This window comes from Lagopus leucura, unplaced genomic scaffold (genome assembly GCF_019238085.1).
Source record: "Lagopus leucura isolate 7727_CA_CO unplaced genomic scaffold, USGS_WTPT01 Super-Scaffold_100033, whole genome shotgun sequence".
In the NCBI taxonomy this organism is placed as follows: domain Eukaryota; kingdom Metazoa; phylum Chordata; class Aves; order Galliformes; family Phasianidae; genus Lagopus; species Lagopus leucura.
In genome coordinates this window covers 5,762,317-5,776,678 of record NW_024962282.1, presented here as the reverse complement: position 1 = coordinate 5,776,678, position 14,362 = coordinate 5,762,317, and the positions used below count along the sequence as shown (strand labels likewise).

General features: G+C 63.1%; 3 protein-coding genes across 3 annotated transcripts; all 3 read right to left on the bottom strand.

Annotated features, from left to right (window-relative positions):
* Nucleotides 1–1,243: 1,243 nt before the first annotated feature.
* Nucleotides 1,244–5,314, bottom strand: CD6 (CD6 molecule). The gene is given in 13 exon segments (XM_042881980.1): nucleotides 1,244–1,537; nucleotides 1,780–1,953; nucleotides 2,062–2,136; nucleotides 2,214–2,324; nucleotides 2,495–2,614; nucleotides 2,695–2,835; nucleotides 2,917–2,985; nucleotides 3,076–3,375; nucleotides 3,541–3,849; nucleotides 3,922–4,248; nucleotides 4,324–4,383; nucleotides 5,027–5,278; nucleotides 5,281–5,314. Coding segments are annotated over 13 exon segments (2,202 nt in total). The 3' UTR covers nucleotides 1,244–1,307.
* A 708-nt stretch (nucleotides 5,315–6,022) lies between these two features.
* TMEM132A (transmembrane protein 132A) lies at nucleotides 6,023–11,231 on the bottom strand. Its single transcript, XM_042882027.1, is given in 12 exon segments — nucleotides 6,023–7,125; nucleotides 7,127–7,414; nucleotides 7,489–7,680; nucleotides 7,743–8,019; nucleotides 8,264–8,466; nucleotides 8,536–8,679; nucleotides 8,745–8,937; nucleotides 9,459–9,605; nucleotides 9,675–9,994; nucleotides 10,095–10,307; nucleotides 10,379–10,599; nucleotides 11,144–11,231. Coding segments are annotated over 12 exon segments (3,024 nt in total). The 5' UTR covers nucleotides 11,205–11,231; the 3' UTR covers nucleotides 6,023–6,360.
* Nucleotides 11,232–12,354: 1,123 nt separating this feature from the next.
* Nucleotides 12,355–13,698, bottom strand: TMEM109 (transmembrane protein 109). The gene is made up of 3 exons (XM_042882086.1): nucleotides 13,276–13,698; nucleotides 13,093–13,195; nucleotides 12,355–13,010 (listed from the first exon to the last, which is right to left on the bottom strand). The coding sequence occupies exons 1-3, from the start codon at nucleotides 13,393–13,395 to the stop codon at nucleotides 12,616–12,618; spliced, it is 618 nt and encodes a 205-aa protein (XP_042738020.1). The 5' UTR covers nucleotides 13,396–13,698; the 3' UTR covers nucleotides 12,355–12,615.
* Nucleotides 13,699–14,362: the final 664 nt, after the last annotated feature.

Below are 14,362 nucleotides of genomic sequence, written 5' to 3'. Positions count from 1 at the left end.
CCCATCCCCATCCCATCTCCAATCTCATCACATCCCATCCCTGTCTACATCTCATCTCTATATTCATCCTATACCCACTGCCTCCCCATCCCATCTCCAACCCCATCCCATCCCTATCTCCACTCCTTCCCATCCATCCGATCCTCATTCCCTCCCCATCAAGGGATCCCCATCAGCCCCCAGCCCCACAGAAGGAGGGAGCCCAAGGAGAAGTGAACGTGCCCAGCACTGGGGGCCACAGGGACCTTCCATTTCCTCGGAGTCCTCTCGGGGCTGCCGGCAGTGTGGAGAAGCCGAGCTGAGCGCTGCAGCTGGTACTCATAGCTGGGTGAGCACCACGTGTCTCGTGCCTGAAGCACTGCTACACTTCTCACAGTTACAGGCATTCTGGGGACACAGCATGTCGCTGTGAGGCACATGGGTGCTGGGGAGGCACTGATTGATTGCACCCTAATTAATTTCCCCAAATCCAGGTCAGGCATGCAAAGGAAACCGCTCACCATCGACTTGGTGGCAGTGCTGATGAATGGTGGCTCCACAGGGCCACCAAGCTCTCCACACGGCAACACCACAGCCCTGTACCTGCAGAGGTCCGCCACCCCACAGCCTCACTCTGGCCCCACATCTCCACTCCCAGGGAGTTTTCTGCCTCAACACTTTCTCAGGGCTGAAGATTTTCCGTGACTCAAGTAGAGGTCTCTAAGAGATGCTCAGGGTGGGCAGCGCTGATCCTGCTGGCTGCAGCGGTCCGTTGGTGGGACCCAACGTGCTCACCCCATTTCTCACCGAAACGCAGAGCGGTGCTCAGTTCACCACCAAGTAGTGGGGACGTGGTACTTGGTGCACTCTAAACCTGGGCGGATAGCATCGTGCGCACAGAGTAGCTTGGCCCCACACAGGCTCCGCTCGCAGCCCTGCTCTCGTCTCCTCTCTCTCCCCTTTGTCTGGGGTTTTGTTGCTATTTCAGTGCTTCCTCTGTTGTTGCGGTGAGGCCCCTTTGTTCTGGGCTGCCAGAGCCGCTCAGCTCAGTAAACAGCTGGAGGATGTGACAGGGGGCAAATTTTCCACTGTGGCTCAGAGCCCGGAGGCGATGATAGCTCAGCTTCCCCGGGACCCCGCTGGGTTCCATGCTAGCATGAGCACGGCTGCCCGAGTACCCTCGGGATGGGGCAGGGTGTTGGGAATGGCATCCCTTGGGTACACCCAGAAAGAGATGAGGGCTCGCCAGGCAGATGGGGCTAAAAGCTTTTAATGGTCCACGGCTGTGTTATGGATAAGAGTCCCCTCCCCGCTGCCTGTTCCCACTCTCAGCAGCCAGAGCCCTGGATGTCATCATAGTCACTCCCCTCAGAGAAGCTGGGGTCCTGTGTGTGTTCCTCTAGGGGTGGGTCCCCACATGTCTCGGCACCCTGCACGTTCTCATACCACTCCCCCGAGGAGGTGCTGGAGCTGTCAGCATAGTTGGGGTCTGTTGGAGGTGGGGGTACCCACGGCATGTTGAGCACAGGGATGGGCACACAGGGCACATCTGGCGGTGCTGTGGAAAGCAGGAGATGTATGAGCACCTCTCAGCCCTCCTGCCACTCCCTGGGTCCCCGCATCCACCTGGGACTGTCCCCATCCCTGGGGGTCTCACCAACCCCATTGCCATCCCCAGAGCTTTTCCCTCCCAGGAAGTCACACCAACACCATCCCCATCCCCAGGGCCATCCCCATCACTGGGTGCTCTCACCATGCCCAAGGCTGTCCCCATCCCTACAGCTGATTCAGTCCCCTTACTGGTGGGTGCTGTGTGCGAGTGGGTGCTGCGTGATGGGGGCTGCGGGCAGTGCCAGGCACCTGTGGAGGCTGCGCTCTCACCACAGTAGGGCTCCAGGGAGGAGGAAGAGGAGGAAGAGGATGAGGATGAGCTCCCCACCCTGCCCCATGGGTGGGCACACTGCACGGTTGGCACTGCAGGGACACAGGGTGCATGTCACTAGGGAAGCACAGGGCCACCATTCACCCATCCCTGGACAGGCAGACAGACAACTGTGGGACAGGAGGATGGGGCTGGCGCACCCTCTGTGGGAAATGGCTCCATCCCGTCCTGGGTGGGCGTCAGCAGCTGCTCACCTGGCTGTCGGCGCTGTGAGTCTGTGGGGTGGGAGGAACAGGTCAATGGGAGAATCCAGTATAGTGGGGAGGTGCCGGGGTGGGGGGTGGGGTCTCACTGTGGAAGGTGGAGAGGGCCACGGGTGGCTTGCTGCTGAAATCATAGCGTTCATAGTCAGAGTCAGAGGAGTCAGAGCCCTTGGTGGTGGGAAGGGTTGCTGGTGTGGAGTCTGCAGGGAGAGAGAGAGCTGGGGCTGCAGTCACCAGCAGATCTGGAGGGGCTGGTGGACTCAGGGAGCGTGTAGGACTGATGGGGATTGTGGGCTGCTGGGGTTGATGGGGCTGCTGAGGACTCATAAAGCGGATGGTGCTAACACAATGAGTGATCTGCTAGACCCACCTGGCCCCTTGGGGAGGTCTGCGGGTGCCTCCCTGTAGTTGTTGCAAGTTTCCAAGGGCATGTCGTGACCCTGGCTGCTGTGGGTCACCAGGAGTGGCACTGGAGTCCCCAGAGTGAGGGCTGCAAGAGTGGAGAGCATCAGTGAGAGTACGGCTGGGAGCAGTGCCCCATGCAGCCCCTATGCCCAGGGGGATCCTCACCGCTCCTCTTCCTCAAGTACAGCAAGGCAGTGGAGAAGACCACCAGTGTAAGCAGGAGCAGCACTGCCAGCACCACACATGAGATGAAGAGAGGCATGTGCAGAAGGGACAGGCCCCCAGCTGCACCCAAGCCCTTTGTGGCTGCAGCAGAGAACGGACAAAATTCATGACGCTCTCCTACACACACCTCTTCACCCCTTGGTTCCCCCAAAGCACACTTACTGCTTGGGGATGTACCACCACTTGGCATCACGGTCACCTCCAGCGTTGGGGTCTGCAAGCCCAGGGAGCCTGCAGGAGGGCAGAGGAGAGGCTGCAGCCTCAGGACCCAGGTGGGCTGCTGGCCCAAACCTTTCCCCATGGGGCCAAAGGGTGTCGTACCGTTGCAGACGACACCGGCAGCACGGGACTCGTGGCAGGGAGCTGACTTGTTGTAGGTCCAGCGGCAGTACGCCAGTGAGGGCTGCCAGTCCGGGCACTCATAAAGCATCTTGGTGGGCAGTGTGTGGTGGAAGGAAGGACGCAGCAGTGGCTCCCCGCAGCCCAGCGTGTGGCACAGAACTGCAGCCTCCAGCATGTACCAGGTGCTGTCGCACACAGTGCTCCATGTCCCACGGTAATGCACCTCCACGCGACCCGCACAGCCGTCCTTACCTCCGGACAGCCGCCACTCGTGGTGCTCTGCAAGGGCACTGTCTGGGGTCAGGACGGTGCCACAGCACGGGGGGGGCAGCCATTTCCATGACACAAGGACCAGACAGTGCCACGGCACCGCTTTTGGATGGTGCTGCAGCACGGGCACAGTGCCACAGGCATCCCCCCCCCCCCAGCGCACACGTCACCCACCCGAGCACACCACGCTGGCGTCCTCTTTGTGGCTGCAGTCGTGCTGCAGGGCAGCAGGGCATTCCCCCAGCTGCTCCTCGTGCCCGCTGCAGTTCACCTCGTCCAGCAGCACGGGGCCGTGCCCCCAGCCGAAGGCGGCCTCTCGCGGCGCACGCAGCGCCCAGCCGCAGCCCAGCTGCCGGCACACCACGGCGGCGTCAGCCATGTCCCAGCCGTCGTCACACACCGTGCCCCAGCTGCCTGCCTGCCGCAGCTCCACCCGGCCCTCGCAGCGGCTGTGCCCACCAGCCAGACGCAGCACCGGGGCACCTGGGTGAGATGGAGAGGCGCTGGCACACGGCACTGTGCCACGGGGACGGCGTGCACCCACTGTGCCCTTACCTGTGCAGGTGACGTTTGCCGGCCCTGCTGCACAGCAGCTGGGCTCAGTGGCCAGCTGCAGCTGGCAGAGCTGTGGCTCCCACCCACTGCAGTTGGCCACCGCAGTTGGGCATCCCTTGGAGAAATCTCTGTCACTGTCCAGGCTTGCCATCACCGCATCACCCTCAGCATCCCCGCAGTGCAGGTGGTGGCACAGCTCCCGAGAGGCAGCAGCACTCCAGGACTCCCGACACACAGGCATCCAGTGGCCACGGTGCTGCACCTGCACTGTGCCCTCACAGGGGTGGCTGCCACCAGCCAGGCGCAGCATGGCTGTGCCCCAGGGACCTGCAGGTAGCTCGGGATGAGGGTGGCGGGGGGGTCCCTGCACCCACTGCCCCACAGATGGATGCCCATTCTCACCTGGCTCTGCCGAAGTGTTGCTCGGCACAGCGGTGGGAACTCCCGTTGCCTCCACTGGAGCTATAAAGAGAGGGCAGGGAGGTGTAGGATGACAGTGGGGTGCCAGTCCCCAGCATGGCACCAGAGGTACAAAATGGCGACCAGAGGTTGCCTGTTGTTAAGCCAAAACCTCAAATTCATCCCATGTGGCCACACGTTGACCCTCCCGGTGCAGGGGACCGCTCTGGGAAAGACTTCAGGCTTAGCAGTGGGGTTTGGGACAGGCCTGTGCCCAGGTGATAGGTGCTGAGGGGAGATTTTAGGGCACCATGCATGTTCTGGGGGCAAAATGGTGTCCGGGTCTGTTGGGAACAGAGGGCTGTGAGCTCAGCGCCTCACTGCTCAGCTTGGGAGGAGGAGAAAAGCAGAGGCACCTCTGCACAGCCCGCAGCATGGGCAAAGCATTTGCTTTCTCTCAGCAGTGCTCCACGTGAAGCAGCATTCTTTGCAGAACAACGGTCTGGTGCAAAAAGCAGGGTGGGATGGGATGGGGTGGGATAATCCTGGGGATCAACGGCAAAGCTTCACCTCCCTGGTGGCAGCAAGGGGACACGGAATGGGAGACCTCATGCTGGGTCAGACCCCACTGGTGCCGAGCATCCTTACCGTGTATCGAACCCAACGTGTCGGCAACATCCCACCAGGGCTGGGGATGATGGCATACCTGGTTTGGGCATGGCAGCAGCGCAGAGAGCAGCCAGCAGCAGGCACAGCACCTCCATCCTCACCTCCTGCCCATTGCGTCGGGTGCTGCTCGGTGTCGGGATGTGGCCCCGTGCTGCTGCATGCCGCACGTCCGGCCCCGGTATGCAGGAAGCCAGGGGTGCCGGTGTGGGGGTGGTTCCATCCTGTCCCACTGCAGCATCACATGCCTGTGGGAAGCGGTACGCTGAGGGGTAACGGAGGCAGCTTGGGGACCATGCCGTGCACCCGTGGTGTCCCTGTAATGCATCGGTGGTGTGGGAGAAGCTCAGAGCACTGCGGGATCACACTGCTCCCCACTCTGATTTGGGATGAGAGGGGTTAGGAGAACCCACGCCCACTGCAGGGACGAACTCTGCCACCAGCAGTGGGGACAGGGAGATCCTGGGATAACCAGGATGGATTGGACGCAGCCGATCGCTTTGGCATCCAGGGATAAAGAGGTGGGCATGGATGTGTGGTCTACCACCAGATGGGAAATGGATCTGGGAGCCTTCATGAAACTGAGGAAGCCCAGCACAGCAGCCACATCACTGTCTCCATCCATCCCCATTTCCTTTCCCCATTCTATCCCCATCCCATCCCATCCCATCCCATCCCATGCCCATTCCATCCCCATCCCCATTTAATCTCCATCCTGTCCCATCCCATCCCCACCTAATCTCCATCCCATCCCCATCCCATCCCCATCCCATCCCCATCCCATTCCCATCCCATTCCATCCCATCCCATGCCCATTCCATTCCCATCCCATTCCATTCTTTTCTATCCCAAACCCATTTCATCCCATCCCAACCCCATCCCCATGCTGCCCACTCCCTGTCCAAGGTCACAGCAGCTGGGCCATAGCCAGGATATTCCCACATGCACCCACACCTGGTGCCAAAGCAAACAGCCTGTGCTTGTCCCCAGCAGTGCAAAGTGACCCAGTCCTGTGTCACCACACCAGGCACCACTCTTCTGTTTTAAATATTTTATTTCTGTAACAACAATCAGACTTAAAAATCTTCCATAAATAAGGGTCCCCACCCCACAGCGCAATGGGTACAAAATGTTGTACAAAACGGACACGAGGCCGGTCAAGGGGGGGCACAGAACTCAGCATCAGCACTATGAACACAATGTGGCAATGAGAACCGCAGCAAGGAAGGGGACCCCGTGCCCCCAGCACCGCAGTGGAAACCCCAGGGCAAGGTGACAGCAGGATGTCACTGATTCCCAATGGGGCTTAGGGATGGTCCCACCAGCGTCCCCTCCACGGAGGAACAGGGACAAAGAGGACGGTCCTGGTGGGGGTCAGGAGCTGCCACGGATCCTCTCCATGTAGCAGCGCAGCTCCTCAGGGTCACGCAGCCCCATGTCCTCGCACACCCAGCGGATGTCATCCTCACCAGCCACCAGGATGGACTGCACATTGGGGGTGGGCTGGGGGGGATCCTCGGGGGCACGCTGGGGTGCAAAGGTGACGAACTCCACGCGTTTCCGCCGGCTGCCCCCTGGCACAGGCCCTTCTTTGCGGGGCTCCACTGAGATGCCACTGGGGGACCCCGTGTCGGGTGCCAGAGGGTCTGCACAGCAGCAGCGCTCAGGCTGGGGGCCCGGCAGGCTGTCAGGCTCAGGCTGCCGGCGGTCCAGCTGCCGGCTCAGCTCCTCCTGGTCAGTGCCCAGCCAGACCCAGTTGTGGGGCTGGGAAGCCGCAGCAGCGGTGCTGCTGTCGGGTGGCTCCTTCTGCTGGTAGCGCAGCACAAAGAAGACGCAGTTAACGAGGAAGATGAAGATGGCCAGGCAGAAGACGCCCAGCAGCACGTACATGCCGATCTCCAGGTCGCTCACACGTGCAGGGGCCTTCACCATTTCTTCCTTCTCCTCCTCCTGCATGCCACGGCCATAGCCTTCCTCTCTTTCCTCCTCCTCCTCCTCGGAGGAAGACCCCATGCCCTGCAGCTTTGTGTTGACCAGCCCCACATCACCATGCTCCCCCTGGCCTGCCGTCACCGCCTCACCCGACATGGCCCCCTCTGCCCTTGGGAATGGTATGGGAGACCGGGGGCTGCTCGGGGGGGGTCCTGCGCTCCCCAGCCACCTCTAACAAGGCAGTGCCGGCAGCCAACACAGTGGCACGGTGACGGCCACGGCGGCACACATCCAGGGGGTGCAGACTGAGCTGCAGCAGGGCCCCTCGGCCCGGCCCCTCTGCCACCACTCGCGGATGCCAGGATGAGGTCCCCACCACAGTGACCACTGTGGGATCCAGTGAGGTGACAGTCAGCACGGCATCCTGCCCACCGTACAGCTCCATTGGTGCCAGCGTGCCATCAGAGAAGGACAGCCAGACAGATAGCGTCGCCTCCTGCCAGGACACCGAGTGGCACCAGGGTGGCACCGGGGCACAGAGCTCCCCCTGGGCCACCCACAGATCCTCACCTGCTTGGAGCCCCGCAGCGTGGCCATGGCCTGGCACACGGCAGTGAGCAAGCCAGGGTGGCTAGGCTCCAGGTGCAGCGCCAGCTCCAGCCCTGCCACCACTGCAGCACGCAGTTCTGTCACTGCCACCTTCTCCTCCGACACCACCAGCATCTGCTCGCCCAGGATGGCGTCCGACAGCGGGGAGCGCACCTGCAGGCAGCTGGTCAGCATCCCCTCCAGTACCGCATCTCCCTGCGTTGCCCCAAACCTACCTCCACTGAGGTGACGCCGGGCTCCCGGCCCACCAGCACGGTGCCACCTTCCAGTGATGCCACACGGGGGTCCTGCACGCGTGCCCAGCTGGCCACCAGGTGTGTGACATCCAGCAGCCACTCAGGGCCTGGCAAGTAGGACAGGTGTCGGCCACCATCCTGTGCATGTGCCACGAAGTATGCCAGGAACCGCACTGCCGTGCGCTGATACTGCGGCCGGCAGCTCCGCGTCCGCCGCTCAGCATCCTCCCCAGGGTCCTCCACATCACTGCTAGAGCTGTGGGCACAAGGACATGTGTGTCACCCACAGGTAGAGGGGCGAGTGCCATGAGTTCCGGGGGGGTTGGTGGGGCACTGGGTCATGGGATGGGGGGCGGGGGCACACCGTGAGCGCCATTTGGACTCAGAAAGACGTGCGGCACGTGCACCATAGGTCTCAGAGGGACAGGGACACACAGCACAAGTGCCAGCTCCCGTGCACCCTACGCCAAAGCAGCAGTGGCACAGAGTGCTCCTCTCACCTGTCAGTGTTCCCAGGCAGGCGCCAGCCACGCACCTGCTCCAGGGCAGTGTCTCCCAGCTGGACACGCAATGGCAGCAGAGGTGCCCAGACGGTGAAGAGCAGCGAGGCATGCAGGCGGTGTGCCCAAAAGTCCACCCGCACCCCACGGGCACCACGGCTCTCCTTGCCCCCCACGAACACCGCGTCACAGCCCTCCGACACCTGTTGGGGCACACGGAGGGGCAGAGGGTGCCCAGGGAGTGCTGCTGGGGGGGCTGGGACCATGCTCACCTGCAGCACCTGTGTATCTGCTGACTCACAGCTTGGCGGCTCACTGAGCTCAGACACGGCACCACCCACCTCCACCGTCACCAATGTCACCGGCACGGTACGGGGGACACCGGTCAGCGGGGACGTATTGAGAAGCTCCAGCTCCTGTGGACACAGTGGGGCTGAGCACCATGGGAAGGTGGGGTGGGATGCGGGATGGGGGCACCCACCTGCACCAGGGGGACGAGGACGCGCATGTCACGCTCCGACACCTGCACCTCCCACACCAGCTTGTCCTTCTGCGCCTCAGGGTCCTGGCCTGGGTATTCTACCTGCCACGTGAGGGGTCGTGCCAGTGCCTGAGCCCCTGTGCCATTCTCCACCGCCAGCTCCAGATGGAGGAGCTCAGCCGCCTCCAGTGCCCTGTGAGAACAGAGCTCCGGATGGCACCCACTGGGACGGGGACCCAACAGAATGGGGATGTCCACCAACAGAGACCCACTGCTTCAGGGCCGCCCCACATCCCAAACTAGGGCCTACTGGGATGGGACCATCCTGCATCCCCATTTGGGATCTATTGCTGAAATAGGGCTCTCCCACACCACCAGCCATCCCATTAGAATTTGCTGGGACAGGGACAGTGCAACATGCACAGGTTCCCTTGCCCAAGTGGGCCATACTGGGCCCTAATACCAATTGGGCCACGGTGGCATGGATGCAGTGCCATGCACAGATCTCTGTATCCATCCTGGGATGGAGGCAGTGTCACGCACAGGTCCTTGTGACCAACTGGACCACGGTAGGATGGGAGAGGTGCCACACACACATCCCATGCTCAACTGGGGCCGTACTGAAATGGATGCAGTGCCACACACAGGTCCCCGTGCCCAAGTGGACCCCACCAGGTGCCACGCTGAAGATCTCTCCCATGTCCCTGCCCATACCTGGTGCTCCTCTGGATGTCCCTGCTGCGCCGACACGTCACCACAGCCGACCAGTGCTTGGGGCCACGGCTGCGTTCCAAGTGGACAGCCCACGCAGGGTCCGCAGACCGGGCGGCCACCACCTGCAGCCCCTTCTTGGCCTTGACTCTACGTAAGGAGGAAGGGCCGTCACACTGTGCCCCCGTCACAACCCCCCTCCTCACCACGTGCTCTCACCGCAGGGTCAGCAACATGGCGGTGAAGTTGTGCCGCAGCGCCAGGCTGGCGGTGAAGCGCTGCCCAGGCCGCAAGGCTCTGTTGGGGACGCGCAGCAGCACCCTCTCATCCAACGGCACCTCTTGCCGCCGTGCCACTGCCGGCACTGTCTGCAGCTCCAGCATCCCCACGTACCGCAGGGGCTCCACTGTGGCACTGGGATGGCTGCAGGTTCCCGGCCCAGCCACGCCATACCACAGTTCGACTGACTCCGGGGACGACACCAGGGAGAACCAGCGTGCTGGGATCTCCAGTTCCACCAAGCAGATGCCCAGTGGGGCCTGGGGGGGGGACAGCAGCCTTAGGGCTGGGGGCAGAGTGGGGCCAGCAGCGCTACGGCGACAGCACCTTGGGGCTGTGAGGCTGTGGGCTGTGACCCACCTGCACACGGCAGGAGCCTTGCAGCGTCCGGCTGCGCTGCTGGGCCTGCAGGACAATGCAGGGCAGCGAGTGCTCCCCAGGGGGGTCCCGCCGTCCACGCCAGTCAGGGCCGTGCAGGTGGAAGAGGACGCGGGCGGTGGGTTCATCTGGACTCACAGTGCTGTGCAGGGGCACGGCACGGACGGCCCAGGTGTGACTCTTGGTGGGCACCTCCTGGAAGAGATGGGGATGGCGGAGTGGTGGCCCCGTGGGGGTCAGCACGGCTTTGCGGTGGTTGGCATTACCTGGTGGGTGCTGAAGGGCGGGTAGGAGGCTCGCAGAAGAGGCGGGGGGCCAGCAGTGGGGTGGCGGGGCAGCAGCAGGAAGGTGTCGGAACGGGTGTGCAGAGAGGTGTTAGCAGGCAGGGCTCCATCCGCACGCTGCAGGCGGTAGTGCTCGGGCACTGCCTGCAGCTCCATCTCCACAGGCAGGAACACGGGCTCCGGGGGGGACCACTCGCTGCTGGCTGCGGAGATGGAGACCACTGTCACCAAGGCGAGGATGGGCACCGACACGAGGGAATGGCTTTCCCGTGGGCCGTGGGCGCTCTGCTCCTGGGGAGTCCAACCCCCAAGCTGCCCAGGAAGGAGTCTGCTGGGGGGAGCACTGCTGAGTGAGTGCTGGGGGTGGGAGCCAGGCACTGTGCACCTGGGGATACAGGGCTTGTGTGGGACAGATCCCCACCAGATCCACGGAGCACACGGGGCAGATTCCAAATGGATCGTGGGGACTGGATGATTCCTAAGGTCCCTTCCAACCCAAGCATTCCATGGTTCCGTGATCTTCAAGGACCCTTTCCAACCCAACCATTCCGTGGGTCTGTGATCTTCAAGGACCATTTCCAACCCAACCACTCCGCGGTTCCGCGGCCACCCAGGGCAGATCCCGGTAAACCCCGAGGAGCACATGGGCAGGTCCCAGCTCATTCCACGTCCACCTCCCGGCTCTCCCCGGGTAGCCGTGCGGAGCAGTTTCCGGCCCGGGGGGAATTCGGTGCCCGCGGTGCTCACCTGAAGCCCCGAGCAGGGCGGCGGCCAGCAGCAACAGGTACGGCCCCTCGGCCAGGGCCATGGCCGGACCGGTTCCGGAGCCGGGGCCGTGCGGGCTCCGCGGAGCGTCCGTGCGAGCGGAGCCTCCGCCGCCGTCCCTCCGCCTCCGCGCGCAGACAATGGGGCCGGGGCGGGACCGGCACCGGCGCCGCCTCACCCCGGCGGGTCCTAAACACCCCGCGCCGGGCACTGCGGGACCCCGAGGGAACGGACGCGGAGCGACAGTCTCGTCCCGAGCCGGGCACCGGGAGAGATTGGGAGACACTGGGGAGATGGGGAACACCGGGGTGTGCTGGGCGGACTGGGAAGGACGAGGGATATTGCGGGTGCTGGGGGAAATGGGAAGGACTGGGCGCACTGGGAGACCTGGGGAGATAAGGGGCATGGGGGGCACTGGGAGAGCTGGAGGGTTTGGGAGGCATGAGGACTGGACTCCATGTGAGGACTGGAGACACTAGGGAGAGCTGAAGGGATTGGGGACACTGGGGCACTGAGGGACTGGGAGGGACGAGGGGTAATAAGGGCACGGGGAAGAGTGGGGGACACTGGCGGAGCTGGAGGGATTGGGAAGGATGGGAGACACCGGGGGAATGGGGAAGGGTGCGCGTGTTGGTAGGAATGCAGTATGCTGGGGAGAACACAGGAATTGCTGGTGGGACTGGGAGGGATGAGGGACACTTGTGGGACTGGGGATTCTGAGCAGGACTGGGAGGGATGGGAGGAATGGGGGGCACAGGGAAGGGTGGGGGTGGGTGAAGGACTTGGGGCACTGGGGCACTGGGATCACTGGACGGACTTGGAGGGTAACTGAAGGGACTGGGGGCACTAGAGGTACAGGGAAGGGAGTGGGACATTGTGGATGCTAAGCCAAAAGTGGGGAGATTGAAGGGACTGGGAGGGCTGGGGGCCACAGCAACAGTGGGGACACTGGAAGGGACTGGAAGTGATGGGGACACAGTGTGGGAGCCAAGGGCGCTGGGGGCACTGGGGGAATACTGAAGGACAGGGGTGCCGCAAAGCCAGAGGGCACCAGGGACAGAGCCAGGCATCGGCACTGATAACCTCAGCCTCAGCAGACAGGCGACGGAGACGGCACTCACAGGGACAGCATGTCCTGCCCCCACCCCGAGTGTCCTCTGTGCCCCCCCGGAACTGAGCGCCTTCCCTGCAGGCACAGTGTGGACAGCAAACTTTATTTGGTGGCCAAATAAACACAGCAGCAAACCAATGTGGCCAATTCCACAACAGCAATCCAAGCACGTAGCCCTCATCCTATGGCTGGGGGGGTTACCCGGTGTGGGACTCCCCAGGCACTTTGGTGTGAGCGGGTTCAGGGCTTGGGTGTGGTGTTAGTGAAGGCACTGATGCGGGGCACTGGGGGGGCCCATACACACACACACACACACACACACACACAGGGCCCCCCACACCCCTCACTCCTCTGCACGGCCCCGTGCTGGCCCATAGCGCTGCTGCCTCCTCCGCAGCTCCTCCACCTTCCACTCCAGGCTGCGCACAGCAGCCTCCAGGTGTGCAGCAGGGCTGGGCGAGGGGGCCCTGCCACCTCCCAGCAGCACGTAGAGCCCCCAGAGCCCCAGCAGCATGGCCGCCCGAACCACGAGGCCGCTGCCCTCTGCCGCCGCCACGTGCAGGAAGGCTCCCAGGAAGACACAGAGCCGCAGCCAGCGCAGCACAGGCCGCAGCAGTGCCACGACCCGGCCCAGCAGCCATGGCAGGAGGTGGACCCACATCACAGCTAACAGCCCCCACAGCAAGACCCGCTGCACCGCGCCGGGGCTCAGCGCCACGCTGCCCGCCAGCCAGGCCCCTGTGCTTCAAAACACGGGAGAGTATTTGAGACCAAGCAGCTGGGGCTGCACCCGGGCGAGCTCACATTGCACCGTGCTCACCGTGCAAGCCGCAGGCGTCCAGCAGATCCCCCAGTGCTCTGCTCAGCACGGCCAGGCCCGATGAGATGGCCGAGGCGGTGAGCCAGAGTGCAGCCAGCAGGCTCTGCAAAGAGAAAGGGCCTCGTGGGGCCATGCCATGCTCACCACCACACCTCCCCCCCACCTCCGACTCCCTCTGCTCACCTCGGCCAGCAGGCGCAGCGGCTCAGCTCCCAGGCAGCCCTCCAGGCTGGCCCAGGCAGTGTGGCCCAGCTGCCACAGGGTCTCATTCAAGGCAGCCATAGCACCGCCGAAAGCCCCCATCCTCGGCACTGCCAATGGGGTCTGGGGGCAACGGGGGTTGTGAGCTGCCCCCCCCAGTCAGCCCCCCACAACCTGGTGCCCTCTCCAAGCCCCCCAACCGTATCCCCAGGGTGCCCTCTCAATGTGCTCACCCAGCATGCCACCCCATACTCCTCCATGACCCTCCTACGTCTCTCCCTATATCCCCCAATACAGACTCCGCAAATATGAACTCCCTGTATCCTCCGACATGCCCCCCATACCACCCCATCTATCTGCCTGCCCATTCACCTCCACAACACAGTACTCCCTGCAGTATACCCCAATATCCCATAACCCCATCTGCCTCCCTCATAGGGCTCACCCATATAACACCCCTTAATAGCCCCCCCCACCACCCCAGTGTACCCCCATTCCCCCACTCCCCTCTACACGGCTCCCTCTCAACCTCCCTCAATATGTTCCCCACCGATACACACAAACGTACCCCCATTGCTCCCCAGTGTGCCCACCCATGCCACCTCCCAATATAACCCCCATCTCCCTACATGCCCTCCCACGCTCATGCCCCCCATACGCCCCCTATGTAACCCATAGCACAGCCCCCCAATATTCCCCCATATGACCTTCCCCTCTGTATTCTTCAGTATTCCCCATATAGCCCCCCAACCCCCAGTGTCCCCCCATTGCCCCCCATTACAGCCCTCCCTCTAGTCCCTCAATATAGCCCCCCCTCCCGTATGCCCTCCATATGTTTCCTCATAGCATTCCCCCCCAACCTGCCCCTCAATATTACCCTAGGTGCCCCAGTCTGTGCACTCAATACGTCCCCATTTACCCTCCCAGCACCCCCTGCCCACTCCAGGCCCTCTGCTCTCCTCCTCCCCCCCACGCTCTCCCAATCCCCCCTCCCCCATTCCCCCTCCAGCCCCCTTTTCCCCGTGCGCAGCGCTGTCCCCCTCCCCCCCATCCCCCTTTTCCCCCCCCC